General features: G+C 38.1%; 1 protein-coding gene and 1 long non-coding RNA gene across 3 annotated transcripts; both read left to right on the plus strand.

Annotated features, from left to right (window-relative positions):
- The first annotated feature begins 292 nt into the window (after positions 1-292).
- Positions 293-1,552, plus strand: LOC110871456. The gene is made up of 3 exons (XR_002553750.2): positions 293-397; positions 943-999; positions 1,296-1,552. It is a non-coding gene; the product is annotated as an uncharacterized LOC110871456 (long non-coding RNA).
- Positions 1,553-2,925: 1,373 nt separating this feature from the next.
- On the plus strand, positions 2,926-16,428 carry LOC110871455. 2 transcript variants are annotated; one of them, XM_022120197.2, is made up of 3 exons: positions 2,926-3,892; positions 15,819-15,875; positions 16,172-16,428. In XM_022120197.2, exons 1-3 carry the CDS (start codon positions 2,938-2,940, stop codon positions 16,186-16,188), a joined length of 1,029 nt encoding a protein of 342 aa, XP_021975889.1. In that variant the 5' UTR covers positions 2,926-2,937; the 3' UTR covers positions 16,189-16,428. The 2 variants fall into 2 exon arrangements, 1 of the variants encoding a protein (XP_021975889.1); XR_002553749.1 differs by lacking the exon at positions 2,926-3,892 and adding an exon at positions 15,129-15,273.
- The last annotated feature ends 4,999 nt before the right edge of the window (positions 16,429-21,427 follow it).

Consider the following 21,427-nt stretch of genomic DNA (forward strand, 5'->3'; position numbering starts at 1 on the left):
TTGTAACACCCCAGTTTTCGTATGTCTTAATATAATAAATTAATAATGAGAATTTAACGACAAAGAATGGTAAATATAAATTTTTACCATTATACCCTAAAAATATCAATTTATGAATAGGATTAACTAAGAATGTGTGAAAAATGAAAGTTTAACTATCTAGTAAAGTGCTCAATAGTTGAGGGACCAAAGTTGGACAATTAAAAAGACAATTTAATTAAAATTGTCAACACAAAACACACATATCAGATATGTGTGTGCGTGTATATGCGATCAGAAGGGGGGCAAGGAAGAACAAACCCCAATCAACACAAATTAATCAAATTGAAAGGGGATTTGGAGCTTAGGTGAATGTATGACTTAAGAATGATGATCACCTAAGTGTTTCTTGTATCAAGTAAGTCAAATTTTTCAATTTGGTGATGTTTGATTTAAGGGGTTTAGAATAATTCGTGAATGTATTGCTAAATTCAGCATGATTAACAGTTTCTAAGGAGGTTTAGACATCATTAGATGCTAAATTTTAGTATGAACATGATTAGGGCAAAAACCCACTTGCATGTCAAATAATGCTTGGAAATTGTGAAGTTTGTATGTTAATTTGATGATTTAATTATGAAATTGTTATGAATGTAGAGTTAGAATTGTATGTTCTTGATTTGAATGATAAATCCTAACATGGTAGTATGTTTATGTTGCTCAAGGATGAACTATGGAAGTTGTGCTTAAAATGCTTGTACATTATGCAAATCTAGTGATATGCACACCATGTGTTTGATAAAATGCCTAAGTGAGTTAGTTATGGCTTTTCCATGAATGCTTGTTAAGATGATGCAACCTTTTTATGATAATGATGTATGTAGTTATTAAATGCCATAACATACCATAAGGATTGTAAAATTAATGTTGAAAGAAAGCTAAAGTACGGATTATGGTATATAGGCACAAAGAAGGAAGAAGGCGCGAGTCACTCAAAGGCACAATCATCACAAGATCGCGGTAAGTTCATATGAACTTTATTTACTTTAATGTAACTTTTCGAAAAGTGGTATTTGGTTCTATGGAATTATTGTAAAGGTTCATAACGGGTCGAATGATGTAAGTATATGAAAAGTGTGGCCTTTAATGATTCATGGTGAATGATTCGGAAAGTGATATGTTGGATACTTCCGATTGGAAGTATGGATGCTATTAAGGTAACACGACATGTTAACGGGTTGAACAATGATAGGTAATTAAAGGATTTTTGAAGTAATATGTGTTTGAACTAATAATGTTTCCGTTATGAAATGTAGGTAAATCTCTTGCTTGAATGCGGCGCGCCCGAACCGAACACACACACGAAATGTCGACTCTAAGCGCTTCCGGTCTAAGTTGTTTGTTTGATGGGTTATCTTACCATTTTGATTAGTAAATGTCATTTTGTATGTGTCTAGTTTGTTAGTAGAAAGTTTGGATACTAAACTTGTGTAGCTTGTACAAAAGGTTCATGGCGAACCATATACGGTTGTAATTTTGATTATGTTGGTAAGTGTCGTAGTATTAATAGTAATGGTATTGTTAAAAACAGGGGGAAAGGTACCTATTACGAACGGGTCATGTCAAAATTTTGGTAAAATTGTGAGAGAAATTGTATGTCGATTTGTCGAATGATGAATTTGGGGCTTCACAAGTGGACGTTTATGTTAAGTGTCAAATGTGAAAAATTTGGGCGTTACAAGTTGGTATCAGAGCCTAGGTTTGAGGGATTTAAGCATCAAGTGCTTGAACTCAAACCGAAAGCTCGCGAGGAAATGTGTGTTCGTTTCGCGGCGCAAAGCAAGTAAGTACTTTTTTTAAAAGTTGAAAATTTTCTTTTGTAGTATGAATAATTAGTTTCGAAATGTCATTAAATGTTAGGGAATGAATTGTTTCAGTTTGGGGTTAGAACGGGTCAAATAATGTATAAAGGGGTTTATAAGCCGTTTGCTTATAAATCAGCTTTTGATGCGACCCGAAGTGATAAACGGATCCGTAATTAAATTACGGACGCGTGGGAAAAAGAATCGTGTACAACGGATCAATAACGAATGAGTTATGTCCGTTTTTGTGAAACTTGGGTTGGCTGGGAAATTTTCAGCAGCAATTAAGCAACTGGGCACGGTGCACGGTCATGCACTGGTCGCACGAACGTGCGTTCCCGAGTAAGACAGTGCACGGGCTTGTGCACTGCCAGGGTTTCCAACATTCTAGGTGATGCACGGTTGTGCAAATGGACGCACGACCGTGCGGCTGCAAAATTCTGCCGTAAGACAGTAAAGCATCACCGTAAGCCTCCTTCTTCCACCGTAAGCTACGGTGGCCACCGTAGCTTACGGTGGCGACCAGATATGAAAATTTTTTTTTTTCTCTTTTTCTTGCAATCGTGAGCTAGGGAAGGGCAACCAAAGCTTACCGAGACCGCATGTAGTAACAAAAACTTTAGTTTAAACCCTCAAACTCTAATAATGCTTATCAAGTCGCAAGAGTAGCTCGATATACAACGAGAATGCATGAAATTGAATGTATTAGATGATTTAAACTCGAGGGAAAGTACATGTAAATGTTGAGAAGAAACATTTGATAAGATAAGAACGACACGATACGATTGTCAACGACGACAAGGCATGAAGTACGAATAATGAATGGGAAATGTCATGATAAATGATGTTGAAATATGACGTTGGCAAGTATGAAATGAAATCTAATGAATGTACCGAATGTTTTATGTAGATGGCTGATAGGGTGAACGTGAATGATGACGATGAAGCACGCCGAAATGAGATAAGAACTATGGTTGTGGAAGAGGTAAAGAAAGCAATTGAGGCAAGTATACCCCGATTAGCTCAGGAAGTCGAGGGGCAAGTATTGGAGATAGTTAATACCTCAGTAACATCTAAGGTGGAAGAATTGAAAGAAATGATTAGTGAATTGCAAGTGAAGAAAAGCAAACGAAGATGTACGTACAAAGAGTTCATGGCATGTAATCCCTTACCATACCAAGGGGATGTTGATCCGATAGCTTGCCAAAGGTGGATTTCAAGCACCGAAGCCGTGTTTACACGAAGTAGATGTGAAGTGGAAGATCAAGTAATGTTTGCCACGGGCCTCCTACAATCTCGAGCAAAAGATTGGTGGGATGCATACTCGAAGGAATTGGGGGATGATAAAGTACAGTTGTTAACATGGCAAGAATTCAAGGAGTCATTCCTGAAATATTATAGTCCACAATCCGCAATTGATAAGATTCAGGAAGACTTCTTGCGTCTCAGACAGAAGGATGAAACGATTGACGAGATAACCAACAAGTTCCTTGAAAGGGTGAAGTTCTGTGAAGAGATAGCGGGGACGGAGAGGCAAAGGATTGTACGTTACCATGCTATGCTAAAGGCTGAATATCGAGAATTTGTAAATCCCTCCAAGTGTGCAACGTTGAATGAACTAATTGATTGGGCAAGAGACAGAGAAATTGAGATAAAAAGGCAGGTTGAACGGGGAGAGAAAAGGGTAGCGGAGAAGCCTACCAACGCAAGCCCATCGAAAAAGGCAAGATATCAAGATCAAAGCAAGAAAGGGAAAGCAAGTAGTGAAATTCCGACTTGCAAGACGTGTGGGAAGCATCATTCGGGTGAATGTTTGTCAGGAAAGAAGGGGTGCTACAAATGTGGACGTGAGGGACATCCGTTTTATAGGTGCCCCGAAAACCCTAAGGCGTGTTATAATTGTAATGAAACGGGGCACATTAAAGCGGAATGCCCGAAACTCCAACAAGGGACAAAGAGAGATGGAAGGAAGGACGAGCCCCCCAAGGCTCGCGGAAGGATGTTTCAGTTAACCTCGGAAGAAGCTAAAGCTAGCCCGGACGTGGTTTCAGGTATATTTTTGGTGAATTCCATGCCTATGAATGTTTTATTTGATTCCGGGGCTAGTAGGTCGTTCATTTCTAATGAATTGTTAGCTCACCCATCGTTTAAGCTTGAAAAGATGATAGTACCCTTAGAAGTAGAAGTTGCTGATAGTAAGAGCTATTTGTTACATGATATTTGTAGAAACTGTAAGATCTTAATCGAAGATGAGGAATTTAGTATAGATCTTGTCCCGATGTACATGGGGGAATTCAAAGTAGTTGTAGGAATGGATTGGCTTGCCCAAAACCACGCTGAAATACAATGTGAAAAGAAAGTCATTCATATATTAACCTCGGGGGGGGGGGAAACGGGTAAGTGTTCAAGGAGATAGAGTCATCAAGTCGAAATTGTGTTCTCTAATCAAAGCTGCTAAACATGTGAGGAACGGGGGTAGAGCTTATCTATCTTATGTGATTGACACCAATCGAGGTGTCCCAAAGCTTGAAGATGCGAACGTGGTAAATGAATATCCGGATGTGTTTCCGGAAGACCTACCGGGCCTCCCGCCCGAACGAGAAGTAGAATTTAAAATAGAGCTAAACCCGGGTGCAAAACCGGTAGCTAAGGCTCCTTATCGGTTGGCCCCAACCGAAATGAAAGAATTGATGACGCAACTTCAAGAGTTGCTCGATAAGGGTTTTATTAGGCCAAGTGTTTCACCATGGGGAGCACCCGTACTTTTCGTGAAGAAGAAAGATGGTTCGTTGCGAATGTGCATCGACTATCGAGAGTTGAACAAATTGACGGTGAAGAATCGATACCCGTTGCCCAGAATCGATGATCTATTTGATCAGTTACAAGGGGCAAGTTGGTTTTCAAAAATCGATTTGCGGTCGGGTTATCACCAACTACGCGTACGAGAAGAGGATGTGCCAAAGACTGCGTTTCGAACGCGGTACGGACATTACGAGTTTTTGGTAATGTCCTTTGGACTGACGAACGCGCCAGCTGCGTTTATGGATTTAATGAATCGGGTGTGCCGACATATGCTTGATAAGTATGTAATCATTTTTATCGACGATATCCTAATATACTCCCGCAGTGAAGCAGAGCATGCTTCCCATTTACGTGATGTATTAGAAACGCTTCGCAAAGAAAAGTTATACGCAAAGTTCTCAAAGTGTGCCTTTTGGCTTAGAGAGGTACAATTTTTGGGTCATGTGATCGATGCGGATGGTGTCCATGTGGATCCGTCCAAGGTAGATGCGGTGATGAATTGGGTACCCCCGAAGAATCCAAGCGAAATAAAAAGTTTTCTGGGTTTGGCTGGGTATTATAGGAGATTTATCCAAGATTTCTCCAAGATAGCCTCTCCTATGACGAAGCTAACAAAGAAGAGTGAAAAGTTTATCTGGGGCAAAGAGCAAGAAAAAGCGTTTCAAACCTTAAAAGAAAAGCTCTCAAATTCTCCGGTGTTGACATTACCGGATGGAACGGATGATTTGGTGGTGTATACGGACGCCTCTCATCAAGGTTTAGGGTGTGTGTTAATGCAAAGGGGTAAAGTCGTTGCTTACGCTTCGAGACAACTCAAGCAACATGAAGGCAATTATCCAACTCATGATCTTGAACTGGCGGCGGTTGTATTCGCCTTGAAAATATGGAGGCACTACCTTTATGGGGTGAAATGTACTATCTTCTCGGATCATAAAAGCCTCAAATATTTTTTCGAACAGAAAGATCTCAATATGAGGCAATGAAGATGGTTGGAACTCCTTAAGGATTACGACTGCGACATCCATTATCATCCCGGGAAAGCTAACGTAGTAGCGGACGCACTTAGCCGAAAGGAATACCCGACCCCGATTCGGGTAAAGTCCATGAAGATGGTAGTTACTCCTAAGCTACTTGATGAAATTCGGGAAGCTCAAATGAAATCTTTAAATGCTGTTGACTCAAAGAAAGAAAGAACGAAAGGATTCATTCATGAATTGGAAGAGAATGCAAATGGTATAAAAACGAGGTACAACCGAATTTGGATACCCCGGTTTTGCGAAGTGAAAGAACTATTGTTGAATGAAGCTCACAAGTCTCGATACTCCGTTCATCCGGGGGCTACAAAGATGTATCGAGACTTGAGGATGAATTATTGGTGGCCAGGGATGAAAAGAGACATTGTCAAGTATGTTGCTAAGTGTTTGACGTGTTCCCAAGTAAAGGCTGAACACCAGAAGCCGTATGGAAAGTTACAACCCTTGGAGATCCCGGTGTGGAAGTGGGAACATATAACGATGGATTTGGTGACTAAGCTTCCCAAGACAAGAAAAGGGCACGATGCAATATGGGTGGTCGTTGACCGACTTACCAAAAGTGCACATTTCCTACCTATTCGGGAGAATTATAAATCAGAAAGGATGGCGGAAGTCTACATGAACGAGATCATATCCCGACATGGGGTTCCGGTGTCTATAGTGTCCGATCGGGACACCCGGTTCACCTCTCGTTATTGGAGGAAGTTTAACGATGAATTGGGAACCCAATTACACATCAGCACCGCCTACCATCCACAAACCGATGGTCAGACAGAGCGAACTATCCAAACATTAGTTGATATGTTAAGAGCGTGTGTTATAGAATTCGGAGGAAGCTGGGATGATCAACTACCTTTGGTAGAATTTTCTTATAATAATAGCTATCATAACAGCATAAAAATGGCCCCCTACGAAATGCTTTATGGAAGGAAATGTAGGACCCCGGTTTGTTGGGGGGAAGTGGGTCAACGAGAAATTGCGCCAAAAGAGGTAGTGACCAAAACGAATGAAAAGATTGATATGGTTAGGTCAAGATTGAAAGCAGCGCAAGATAGACAAAAGTCTTATGCGGGTCGACGAAAGCGACCAATAGAATTTCAAGTGGGAGATCATGTGTTATTAAAGGTCTCTCCATGGAAAGGAATAATCCGTTTTCGTAAACGCGGGAAGCTAGGCCCTCGATATATCGGGCCATTCAAAATACTCGCCCGGGTTGGGGCGGTGGCATATCGGTTAGAACTACCACCTGCGCTGGATGGGATTCATAACACCTTTCACGTGTCTCAGTTGCGAAAGTGCCTTGCGGATGAGACGGCATACGTGCCTATGGATGACATTGAGGTGGATAAGAAGTTAAATTATGTTGAAAAACCTGTAGCAATCAAGGATTTTAAAGTGAAGCACCTCCGAAACAAATCTGTTCGACAAGTGTTGGTTCAATGGCAACATAGGAAGGGATCGGATCTCACTTGGGAAGCGGAGGATGATATGCGAAAGCACTACCCGGAATTATTTGGTACGTAGTCAGGTTTCGGGGACGAAACCTTTTATAAGGGGGGTGGACTTGTGTAACGCCCTGCGTTTTCAAACTTCCTACATTTAGAAACCTTACGTGAAATTCTAACTTTGGAAATCTTGTGTTCTTATAACCATTCTTTCATTGTAATCGTTGTAAAATACGGAACTTGCTTCGTAAATAAAACTTGTACATTACACTTTTTACCTAGTTAAATCATGTTTTATTTCACATTTCACCTTGTTACAAGTTAGGGGAAACATTGTTGCACATTATTACACAACTTAACTAACAAAATTACTCATTATAATGTTTTAAAAAAATAAAAAGTAAAGAAATATGGCAGCCCCAATTCAGCAAAATTCAGCCCATATAGTTGTGTTTTGTGGGCTAGTTTCAAGGGGTAACCCCTTCTAAACACTTCCAAAGCCCAACCCATTGAAACCCTAATCCTTCCCCCTATAAATACCCCTTATAACCAGCCTCCCTACCACTTTTACAACCCTAAAAACTCACAAAACATCCACCAAACCGTAGCTGAAAGCAAGGGTTCGAGTAGATTGACACCCCTTCACGAAAATGAGCATAACTCACTCAATTCTTATCCGATTCACTCGATTCTTTTTCCTACTTGCTTGTATAATCATGGGGTTCGATTCCTAGACTTCTCCTTGGAGAAATCAGACCTGGAAATGCCCCGAAATAGTCCATAAACTTTCTGTTTGTTTTTATGTTCATCAAAAACTTGTTTAAACCTATGCAACTTGTGTCCAACACATCTCATACCTATGTCCTAATGCTTACAACTTATCCCATGGTTGGTTAAGCTTAAAAACAAGGTTGAGACATTTAAAATCAGAGGATTAAACCTCATAAACTTGGTGTTTTGTTTAGGGTTTTTAACCCACAAGTCATGTCAAACTTTGTCTTTGATACATGAGTGATTATGGAACAACTTGGGTTGTCCAAACATACAATCCTCACATGATTTGATGATTTCTCTTAGTTAGTATGTATATTTCTTATTCTTTATTGTATGTTCATGACCCTCCTTGGTTGTTTTTTTTACATCAAGTGTAGTGGTGAACACATAGAGGTGCCTAAATGGAAGACTTGATCTTCCTACCTCCTACATGACTTCTATGACATTTAGAGGTACCAAAATGAAGATTTTAATCTTCTACCTCATGCTTGAACTATTGGACATATATTATATAACCTAAATATATTATTCGAATAATCGAATCTTTGATGATGAACTAGTGTTCATATGTCGGGGTACTAGATTACATCATCCTAGACTATGATAACTTGTCACGATTCTAATGGAACCTTGTTCCATGAAAACATCTAAACTCCTTCGAGTTTCCTAGTGTCAAGAACAAGCATCATATGTACTAAATGATTATTTTCCATGTTATTCTCATATCTTATTTTTATGTTGTTTTAGACACCGAATCTCGACTCTAAACATACTTGAACTTTATCCCTTATACATTCGGACTCTAAATCTCTACTCGTCAACAATTGGATAATCGGAAAACATATGCAAACTTTGTGAGTATACTCGTATTTCCCCCTTTTTACTTTTACCACTTTTGGGGTGTAACATGTTTACCTATTAACTTACACATGAACACTTTGTTAAACACATGAACGTTCCTATAACATGCTTGTATACGTGATGACTTGATACTTTAAACTTGGGTTATTCTTATGTGTTGAACTTATCATTAACTTCGTACGAGCCAAACCTTGACATATGTAGCGCTATAGGATTAACGACCCGCCCGTAAACTTGAGGTTATGTCTTGAGCATATTGCGTTTTCTTGGTTTGATATGTTAGACACATGCCATATTTAAGGTTTATCTTGAATCATATGCTTGCCATGAGGAATTGTTCACACTTTTATCTTATGCTATGTATGTACCAAACTTGTATACTCGCCTTTGCTTTTGCATTGAATTATTTTAAACATGTTACAGGTTGATGAGGACGATGCTAAGAAAAGAAGTAGCGTTGATGCCTAGATACACATATAGACGTTAGGGTTTAATATGTTGTATCAAATTTTGTTATGTTATCATGTTGTTATGTTAAACTTGTTGTATTTGAATTTCTTGTAATGTTGACTATTTGAAGTTATGAAATGAAATGAAATTTGGAATTTCTAAATATTGTCACAAATAGCGTTATGATGTCTCTAGCAATCTTCACACTTCGTCTCATCCCGATGTTTCCGCCATTGGTTGGGGTGTGACAGATTGGTATCAGAGCCATAACTATAGGGAATTAGGGAAAGTAGGAATGCTTTAGCCTAGTCTATAGTTTTAGAGCTTTATTCTTATGTTTTGCTTGAAACTACTTACATGCTACCTTATTTGTTTTTATTTATTCCTTTTTTTATCTTTTAAGCATATATGTCGCTTATGTGTTAACACTTGGCATGCTATATTTACTTTAATATGTGCTAATACATGTTTTATTGTCTCATTCATTATGTTCTATTCTTAATATGCTTCATTGTGCATTTAAATTTGTTTGTTTATTCCTTTAACATACTCTTTACCTCATGCATTTACTCGACTATTCTAAATCCGTAAACACTCGCATTATACAAATGAGACGAATTCACCAAAATAGGCGTGAAACCCACAATTTGGTGAACGACTCTCAATCTATCTATTCTTCTTTTTTACACGAGATATCGCCATTAAGCTAGGAGTGAAATCCACATCTTAATGGTAAATCTCAAATTTCAAATTCTAGTGGACCCTCGTCAACATGTCGAAATTTAAATTTTGACCCGACGAGTACCAACCACACTTAGGATACGAAATCGTCAAGATAGGGGTGAAACCCGCACCTTGTCGACTAGTTCCACTCCTTGATTTTTCATAAATCCCGCCAAGTCTTGAAATTTCGATTGATTTGGGACATGTAGTAACCGGAAGGGTAAATACCGTTAACCGACTTGTCGGCGAGAGTATTTTACCTATTAGGCCAAAGCATGCTCCTCAAATTCAAAAGACTTTTCGACCACTTTGGTTAGTCAAAGTTCCGTTTGGAACACTCCAAACTTTGGTCAAACATGTGTTTCTATTGTTCATTTTATACGATGCAATCTTTCAACCTCGAGTTTACCTTTGATTTCTCTTTTCACACGCACAACATATCGAACCTTTTCGATACATTTATATATGCATGATTTTCATATAATTTAAATTCATATTCCTTGTAACAACTAGTGGAGAGGCATCATCGAGATTGGAGTGACTTCCTTACCTTGACGATTGACTCCACCCCTCTTCCCTTAAAACGACCTCACCAACGAGTTAGGGGTGATTCCCTTACTTAGGTGACCGTTACCCAAAACTTCTCTTTCAAAATATTTTATTATGCAAACCCGATCATGTTTTATACCTAAATCATTTATCATTATTCAAAATACCTACTTATTCCGATTTCAAAATACACTGTTTATCAAACGTACTTCTTATTCTACCATCCATTTTCACTCAAATCATATACACGAGATTCTTAATCATGTCTTTACCGTTTTACTACACGAATTTCCAAACCTTACGAAATGCTACCTATCAATTTAATCGGTCTAATGAATCTCTTGCCCATGAACTTCACATCTGATTTATTAACTGAAATACGTTCACATTATATCATCATACTAGAGACTTCCACTCTTAATCGAAATCAAACTAACCTTTCTCAATTACTTATAAGACCTCATAGATGTTATATGATCGTTTTACCAAATACTCTTTCCAACATCAATAAATCCTTTGTTAAAATTATTTTTAAACAATCACTAAGTTCTTTTACTAAATTTCTTTTCTAAGGGTCGACGTTTTCACAAGAACTTTCAAAGTTCAAAATTTCATGTTTTGATGCAAATGAAACAAACCCGTTATTTAAAAAAAAAAAAAAAAAAAAAAAAAAAAAAAAAAACCTTCTCTACAACGCTTAACTCGTCATCCAAATTTCAAAACACGTGGGCTAGAAGACTTCATGGGGACCGACAATTTTCAACATACGTGAACTCCTTTTTTTTAACAAAAGTAGCATTTCAATCATTACAAAATACGTTAAGCATTACCAATGAGTACTTTATGTTCCTTTACATATACAAACTATATTCTACCTTTCAAACCAAGCTCAATCTAATTTTGATTCGACAAACTCAACGTTTTGTTTAAACAACTATACATACACATCATCATACACATTTTAGACGATATCTCGCGATAACATCATTTATATCGTTCGTATCTACATACTTAACCTTTTTTTTTTCTCCGCAATGTCTCAACGTACACCATATACGCAATATTTATTTTTCATACCTACACCTATGTTCATACGTTTTATGCTTGTACTCATACACATACTACTTATACGTTTTACGCTTCTACTTGTACACATACTACTTACACGTTTTATGTTTATGCTCATACATACATGCGTATTCATACTTAAACTTATGCTCATACTTTCATCCTTACTCATGATTCGTACATTCGTACCTATACGCGAGCGTAATCCGAGGGATTCGCTTACGTGGGTCCCATACATGCTTAAACATAAACATGCTTACATACGACATTCTTCTACGTACACATTCTTATTTTCAAATTCATGTATACCTTGATTCATACATAACTAGTACAAGCTATGTGGATCATGCGACGATCAGTATAATCGCGGGTGCACACGGGATTAAAGTGATAGGCGTATGAGAACCATAGAGTGTACTACTGTGTATGGTAAGACACGGAACGTAACATGACCCCGAGTAACGAAACGGACGTAATGTGGTTAAAACATGGTGGATACGCCGCTGGTACTTCCTATATATAAGTGTTTTCACCATGTTACCAAACTTTCGTAAAACGTGCCATGAGAAATTCAGTGTGTTGCAGACCTTTTGGACCTAATACAACTTCACGCAACTCACAAACGCATTATATCCGATTATTCATGACGAGACTTCATCCTTAACACACTACGTTCATCTATCCAACACTTATGCTATTCACATACTTGTACTCTTTAAGAGCCATTCGTTCATTCTATACTCGTATTATTTTATACAAAACTCGTTCGCAATCCAGCTTGTTTAAACATTTGAGTCCTAACTTACCTCATTACCTATAAAATAGCCTCCCTATTCTTGATTCTTGTGTAACTATACTTAGTATCTCTCTATTGCTTTATTTAAAGTAACAAACCTTTTCGTTCCTCTCAATAAACAGGTTTTACGAAAGTATGATTTTTTTTATACTATCCTTAAAAACTTCCCCTTGCAAATCTACCTTGATGTTCTCCAAAATTTAGTACTTTTCAAACTTCCCAAGTTTCAATTCTTAATGATCACCTTTATGCCAAAAACTATTTCAAGCCTTCCTCTTGAATAAATTTCGGGACGAAATTTCCTAAAGGAGGGGAGACTGTAACGCCCTGCGTTTTCAAACTTCCTACATTTAGAAACCTTACGTGAAATTCTAACTTTGGAAATCTTGTGTTCTTATAACCATTCTTTCATTGTAATCGTTGTAAAATACGGAACTTGCTTCGTAAATAAAACTTGTACATTACACTTTTTACCTAGTTAAATCATGTTTTATTTCACATTTCACCTTGTTACAAGTTAGGGGAAACATTGTTGCACATTATTACACAACTTAACTAACAAAATTACTCATTATAATGTTTTAAAAAAATAAAAAGTAAAGAAATATGGCAGCCCCAATTCAGCAAAATTCAGCCCATATAGTTGTGTTTTGTGGGCTAGTTTCAAGGGGTAACCCCTTCTAAACACTTCCAAAGCCCAACCCATTGAAACCCTAATCCTTCCCCCTATAAATACCCCTTATAACCAGCCTCCCTACCACTTTTACAACCCTAAAAACTCACAAAACATCCACCAAACCGTAGCTGAAAGCAAGGGTTCGAGTAGATTGACACCCCTTCACGAAAATGAGCATAACTCACTCAATTCTTATCCGATTCACTCGATTCTTTTTCCTACTTGCTTGTATAATCATGGGGTTCGATTCCTAGACTTCTCCTTGGAGAAATCAGACCTGGAAATGCCCCGAAATAGTCCATAAACTTTCTGTTTGTTTTTATGTTCATCAAAAACTTGTTTAAACCTATGCAACTTGTGTCCAACACATCTCATACCTATGTCCTAATGCTTACAACTTATCCCATGGTTGGTTAAGCTTAAAAACAAGGTTGAGACATTTAAAATCAGAGGATTAAACCTCATAAACTTGGTGTTTTGTTTAGGGTTTTTAACCCACAAGTCATGTCAAACTTTGTCTTTGATACATGAGTGATTATGGAACAACTTGGGTTGTCCAAACATACAATCCTCACATGATTTGATGATTTCTCTTAGTTAGTATGTATATTTCTTATTCTTTATTGTATGTTCATGACCCTCCTTGGTTGTTTTTTTTACATCAAGTGTAGTGGTGAACACATAGAGGTGCCTAAATGGAAGACTTGATCTTCCTACCTCCTACATGACTTCTATGACATTTAGAGGTACCAAAATGAAGATTTTAATCTTCTACCTCATGCTTGAACTATTGGACATATATTATATAACCTAAATATATTATTCGAATAATCGAATCTTTGATGATGAACTAGTGTTCATATGTCGGGGTACTAGATTACATCATCCTAGACTATGATAACTTGTCACGATTCTAATGGAACCTTGTTCCATGAAAACATCTAAACTCCTTCGAGTTTCCTAGTGTCAAGAACAAGCATCATATGTACTAAATGATTATTTTCCATGTTATTCTCATATCTTATTTTTATGTTGTTTTAGACACCGAATCTCGACTCTAAACATACTTGAACTTTATCCCTTATACATTCGGACTCTAAATCTCTACTCGTCAACAATTGGATAATCGGAAAACATATGCAAACTTTGTGAGTATACTCGTATTTCCCCCTTTTTACTTTTACCACTTTTGGGGTGTAACATGTTTACCTATTAACTTACACATGAACACTTTGTTAAACACATGAACGTTCCTATAACATGCTTGTATACGTGATGACTTGATACTTTAAACTTGGGTTATTCTTATGTGTTGAACTTATCATTAACTTCGTACGAGCCAAACCTTGACATATGTAGCGCTATAGGATTAACGACCCGCCCGTAAACTTGAGGTTATGTCTTGAGCATATTGCGTTTTCTTGGTTTGATATGTTAGACACATGCCATATTTAAGGTTTATCTTGAATCATATGCTTGCCATGAGGAATTGTTCACACTTTTATCTTATGCTATGTATGTACCAAACTTGTATACTCGCCTTTGCTTTTGCATTGAATTATTTTAAACATGTTACAGGTTGATGAGGACGATGCTAAGAAAAGAAGTAGCGTTGATGCCTAGATACACATATAGACGTTAGGGTTTAATATGTTGTATCAAATTTTGTTATGTTATCATGTTGTTATGTTAAACTTGTTGTATTTGAATTTCTTGTAATGTTGACTATTTGAAGTTATGAAATGAAATGAAATTTGGAATTTCTAAATATTGTCACAAATAGCGTTATGATGTCTCTAGCAATCTTCACACTTCGTCTCATCCCGATGTTTCCGCCATTGGTTGGGGTGTGACAACTTGTAACACCCCAGTTTTCGTATGTCTTAATATAATAAATTAATAATGAGAATTTAACGACAAAGAATGGTAAATATAAATTTTTACCATTATACCCTAAAAATATCAATTTATGAATAGGATTAACTAAGAATGTGTGAAAAATGAAAGTTTAACTATCTAGTAAAGTGCTCAATAGTTGAGGGACCAAAGTTGGACAATTAAAAAGACAATTTAATTAAAATTGTCAACACAAAACACACATATCAGATATGTGTGTGCGTGTATATGCGATCAGAAGGGGGGCAAGGAAGAACAAACCCTAATCAACACAAATTAATCAAATTGAAAGGGGATTTGGAGCTTAGGTGAATGTATGACTTAAGAATGATGATCACCTAAGTGTTTCTTGTATCAAGTAAGTCAAATTTTTCAATTTGGTGATGTTTGATTTAAGGGGTTTAGAATAATTCGTGAATGTATTGCTAAATTCAGCATGATTAACAGTTTCTAAGGAGGTTTAGACATCATTAGATGCTAAATTTTAGTATGAACATGATTAGGGCAAAAACCCACTTGCATGTCAAATAATGCTTGGAAATTGTGAAGTTTGTATGTTAATTTGATGATTTAATTATGAAATTGTTATGAATGTAGAGTTAGAATTGTATGTTCTTGATTTGAATGATAAATCCTAACATGGTAGTATGTTTATGTTGCTCAAGGATGAACTATGGAAGTTGTGCTTAAAATGCTTGTACATTATGCAAATCTAGTGATATGCACACCATGTGTTTGATAAAATGCCTAAGTGAGTTAGTTATGGCTTTTCCATGAATGCTTGTTAAGATGATGCAACCTTTTTATGATAATGATGTATGTAGTTATTAAATGCCATAACATACCATAAGGATTGTAAAATTAATGTTGAAAGAAAGCTAAAGTACGGATTATGGTATATAGGCACAAAGAAGGAAGAAGGCGCGAGTCACTCAAAGGCACAATCATCACAAGATCGCGGTAAGTTCATATGAACTTTATTTACTTTAATGTAACTTTTCGAAAAGTGGTATTTGGTTCTATGGAATTATTGTAAAGGTTCATAACGGGTCGAATGATGTAAGTATATGAAAAGTGTGGCCTTTAATGATTCATGGTGAATGATTCGGAAAGTGATATGTTGGATACTTCCGATTGGAAGTATGGATGCTATTAAGGTAACAAGACATGTTAACGGGTTGAACAATGATAGGTAATTAAAGGATTTTTGAAGTAATATGTGTTTGAACTAATAATGTTTCCGTTATGAAATGTAGGTAAATCTCTTGCTTGAATGCGGCGCGCCCGAACCGAACACACACACGAAATGTCGACTCTAAGCGCTTCCGGTCTAAGTTGTTTGTTTGATGGGTTATCTTACCATTTTGATTAGTAAATGTCATTTTGTATGTGTCTAGTTTGTTAGTAGAAAGTTTGGATACTAAACTTGTGTAGCTTGTACAAAAGGTTCATGGCGAACCATATACGGTTGTAATTTTGATTATGTTGGTAAGTGTCGTAGTATTAATAGTAATGGTATTGTTAAAAACAGGGGGAAAGGTACCTATTACGAACGGGTCATGTCAAAATTTTGGTAAAATTGTGAGAGAAATTGTATGTCGATTTGTCGAATGATGAATTTGGGGCTTCACAAGTGGACGTTTATGTTAAGTGTCAAATGTGAAAAATTTGGGCGTTACACTCTTGGTACGTCGCTTAACTTGAGTACTGCATTCCATCCTCAAACCGACGGACAGACTGAAAGAATGATCCGTACTCTTGAGGACATGCTCCGCGCGTGTGTCATAGACTTCGGTGGTAGTTGGAACAAATACCTACCGTTAGTCGAATTCTCGTATAACAACAGCTATCATGCCAGCATACAAATGGCCCCATTCGAGGCTTTATATGGAAGAAGATGTCGTTCGCCTATTGTGTGGCACGAGATCGGTCATTCGCAATTAACCGGTCCCGAGTTACTACAAGAAACGACTGAAAAAATCCTCCAGATTCGAGACAACTTGTCGAAAGCCAGGGATAGACAGAAGAGTTACGCCAATAGAAGACGCAAGCCCCTTGAATTTGACGTTGGCGACTACGTACTCATAAAGGTGTCACCTTGGAAGGGTGTGGTCAGATTCGGCAAGAAAGGGAAACTAGCGCCTCGATATGTTGGACCTTTTAAGATTCTGGAAAGGATCGGAAAAGTCGCCTACAGACTCGAACTACCGGAGGAACTCAGTAACGTCCACCCAACTTTCCATGTGTCGAACCTCCGAAAATGCCTAGCTGATCATGATCTGATTGTACCCCTCGACGATCTTCAGGTCAACGAAACGCTACACTTCGTGGAAAAGCCTGTCGAAATCATGGATCGCCAAACCAAGCAACTCAGGCGCTCACGCATCCCTATCGTGAAAGTCCGATGGGAAGGCAAACGAGGCGCAGAGTTCACTTGGGAACTCGAAAGCGACATGAAGGCCAAGTACCCGTAGTTGTTCAAATGAAGATCTGGAGCGTCAAATTGGTAAATCACGGTGATGTGCAGCTTCGAGCCTAATTTCGGGACGCAATTCCCTAAACAAGGGGAGGCTGTAACACCCCGTGTTTCCGAATGTCAAAGTCAAAGTCCAAGTCAACTTTGACTTCTTTGACTGTAAGTAGTCTATTTTATGTTTTATTTGTATTATGTGGAGTAAGTGTTGTTAATCTAAGGAATTGAAGTAATCGAATGTTTAATTAACGCGAACCGATTTACGACTTTGAATAGTAGGAAGTAACAATGCGATAAAGTTAACTAATCAGTAATCAAACCGATCTAACCATCATCGAACTCGAATCTCGAATTACGCGAACTTTGGTTGTTATTATACGTGTGGTGTGTGCCTTATGTGTTACCTGTGCGTGTTACTTTACGTTTTTGTGTGGTGATCAATCGAAACTCAAATCGAATGCAATCAAAATCGAATTATGACGAATGTTAACATAAGGGTAGGGTGAGATATAGATGATTGTATGTTAGATATAGTAGTTGGGACTGAAAGTAATTTGAATAGGAAACTCTATCGTACTCGTATCATCTTCAATCGAAATCGAAATATCGAAAATCGTCGCAGCGAACACTCGAACCAGGCTGTGGATCGATCAGGCTGTCAGCCGATCGAACAGCCCAGTCGATCGGACGGACTGTCCGATCGAGCAGGCAGTCCGATCGGGAAGTCTGGCCGATCGGCCAGCCCTTTCCTCCTTTGGAGCCTATAAATAGGGCTGTCATTGGCATGCTTTCCACTTTTGGAAACTCTCTGACCGACCAGCTCGTGCTCCTCACCTTTTCTCAGATTTCTTCCAATTTCGGTAAGTTCTCATCCTAAATCTTGTACTTCCTTGATCAATGCACACTCCTACACCTTTCTATCTTTCGAATCTTGATTTCTAACCGTGAAATCATCAAGATCTAAGCATTCTAGGATGATGTCATCATGGTGTTCTTCAAGAACATCATGTTTTGGCCTTAATCTACCATGAATAGCTCAGAGCTAACCGATTTCCACATAAATAAGCTAAGATCCGTGAAAGATCTAAACATTCACATGATGTAAAGGATTGAAAGGAAGATTTCCAACTTTCTTTCAACTCTTTTACACTCAATGCCTTCAAACCGGTAGAAACGGAGCTTGAGTCAACTCACCGATCATTCTAGTGGATGAGTGGTTCAAGATTCAGATTCTATCTACGAGGTTCACCGTCTTCGGGATAAACATCAAACTACCGTTCCGAACAGTTTACCGGCCAGACTTGGGTGATTCCTGTCCGAGCAGGAGAGACAAGTAAGAATGAAAGTTCCATGTTTTAGCTCGTTGACAAGCTACCTCAATATAACGTCAAATCAACAGAACAGCCAAGTGTTAGATGAACAGGCCGACCAGGTCAGGATGCTGACCGAACGGTTAGGCTGTTCGAACGAATAGCCCAACCGATCGGACATGTCAGCCGATCGACCAGGCCAGCCGATCGGCTAGCATATGGCCCCACAATTTGACACTTCTATGAAGTATTGTATTGAACGAGGTGATGTTCGATCGAACGAGCTGTTTGATAACATTACTCATCGGATCATGAGATACTATGCTTCAACCCTTAATCGATTTTCAATTCGTTCGACGTATTGGTATGCCACCCGATCGAGCATGCTGTTCGATCGAGTGTGCTGTTCGATCGAGTGACATCCTGCTGAGGACTACTACTGAAGTTCCTGACCGATCGGTTAAGCCGGCTGATTGAACAGACCGTTCGATCGATCGACCTGAAAGGTAAGAACACTTCAATGTTCTCAAATACTACAACGAAAACTTCAAAAGGTCAAAACATCATACACAAACACATCCTACTCAAAGGAAGAAACAATCCACTCGAACAGTCCAGCCGATCGAGCCAACCGGCCGATCGAACAGACTGTCCGAACGGACTGTCCAGCCGAACGAACAACCCGTTCGATCGAACCTGCTGTTCGATCGACCAGGCTGTTCGACCCACTTGTACTTGTTTCCATCTCTACGTGTATTCATCGTTATGCTATCGAACTGTTCAGGCTAACCTTACTCTCAAGCGCTCCCTTCAATCCATCGATCAATCGCTGTGAGTGTACTCGATCCCTTTTTGCTTTTAGCACCTTTGGGTGTTACATACGTTACTTATATCAAAACACATCCGATCACACTACTCAAGTTATTTGAACGCTAACCAATATGCATGTATTACGTGACTAAATGAATGCTTGTTGATTGTGTTTACACGTGGAATGCTGTCTACCTGCCTTAACGACGTAGTATTATAGTTTGGACTCAGCACCCGTTCACACGGGGGTTGTTAAGGACAATTACTTGCATGGATTACGGTGGTAATCATGTACTGCGAACTGTCTCGGACAGTCAACCCGCAGTCACTGGTATCGATAGGTCCATGTCGATAATTAACATGCTTCGTTTTCCTCTGTGTACGTGCTGGTTATGCATAAACTATTCGAACTCTATATGCTATTATCAAACTTGTATGCTCACCTTTACATTATATGTATTGACTTTATTTTGACAAGTGTTTAAGATGTTTGCTTGCTAGGAAAGCGAAGCTAGAATAAAGCTCTAGAGGCCCCCAACAAATAGTTGTCTGTCAGGAAAAAGCAACTAGAGCATAGTTGTTTGTAGATCTTGTCAGGCTGGGTCTTTAGGAGCATTCGAACAATATTTATTTGTTTTTATTTAAATCTGAGTTGTCGGAATAGAGTATTTAACTGGTTGTTATCTGTAATAATTTGTTTGTTATTTGGGACACGGTATGGGACGTGTTATTTAAACTGAATAGTGATGATAATTGTTATGGAAACTTCTGGACAATCTGTTTTGCTCAGTGCCATGCCCCGATAATTCCGCCATCGGTTGGGGTGTGACAGTTTATTTACAAATACAACTTAGTTTATTTAGAAAAACATTTCGTTAAACTTCAGGGAAAACATTTTCGGCCTAAAGTAGAACATTTACAATATATATTTATTACATTTTTTATTATTTTATAAAAACCAAATTTTTGAGATCAGAAAAATTTTATCATCACCATGTGCCCTCGACTCGAATTTTCCAAACTCTGGGCATAGGTTACGATATTGGTTAGGGTTGTGACGTTCAACTCAAATTAGACGACTCGTTAAGGTTCAAAACATATAACAAAAATTCACATTATTACACTTGTGCTCGGAAATTTGGAATAATCCTTATTTATTTCCATTTAGTTTATACAAAATTTAACTTACAACATTTTATTCGCAATAACTCATCGCATAAAACTTCGCCGTGCTGCTGACCACGTCATAGTTGTCTTGGATCTAGATGAGTGTTCGTTCGCGTGCCTTCTAGTTATCCTGGTCCTTTAGTTCGGTATAACCGTCTCGATTATAAGGAACGAGTTGGGTGTCATAGAGGTTGGTCGATTGATCCATTTGTGGAGCATCGGGTTGGACATACGGTTGGATCATAAGGTGGGTGTCTAGTTCGCCAAATGGAGGTGTCACATGTTGTACATTAAATGGTGCCATAGGTGGTTCTGTTTGAGTGTTATAGCGCCGAGAAGTGTCGATTAAGTGACCATAAAGTCCACAATAAGTGCAAAGGCGGCACAAAGTGTTAACTGGGTGATGTTTTTGGTAAGTGGGGCACTGTGGAAAATGTCCCTGATAAGGTTTTCTGTCAGGTACAGGATTTGGGGACTTGGAAATATATAAAATCGTATTTGTTCAACAAAGAAATAACCAAAGCAATAGTTATATATGTTTTAGAATTTATCAATATGGCAAAAATTATAGAATTGCTATTTTAATGGTTTTAAATATTTGATAATGCAGATGATTAAATAAGCTCATCAAGCTCCTCTAAAAATTGTATAGATTCAGTTTAATATTCATCCCCGATTTTATTTTAAAATAATAACTTCATAATGGGATTTATTTGTCTAAACAGTTCCACCAATTCTTTAGTTATATAATA

This window comes from Helianthus annuus, chromosome 8, assembly GCF_002127325.2.
Source record: "Helianthus annuus cultivar XRQ/B chromosome 8, HanXRQr2.0-SUNRISE, whole genome shotgun sequence".
Lineage (NCBI taxonomy): Eukaryota > Viridiplantae > Streptophyta > Magnoliopsida > Asterales > Asteraceae > Helianthus > Helianthus annuus.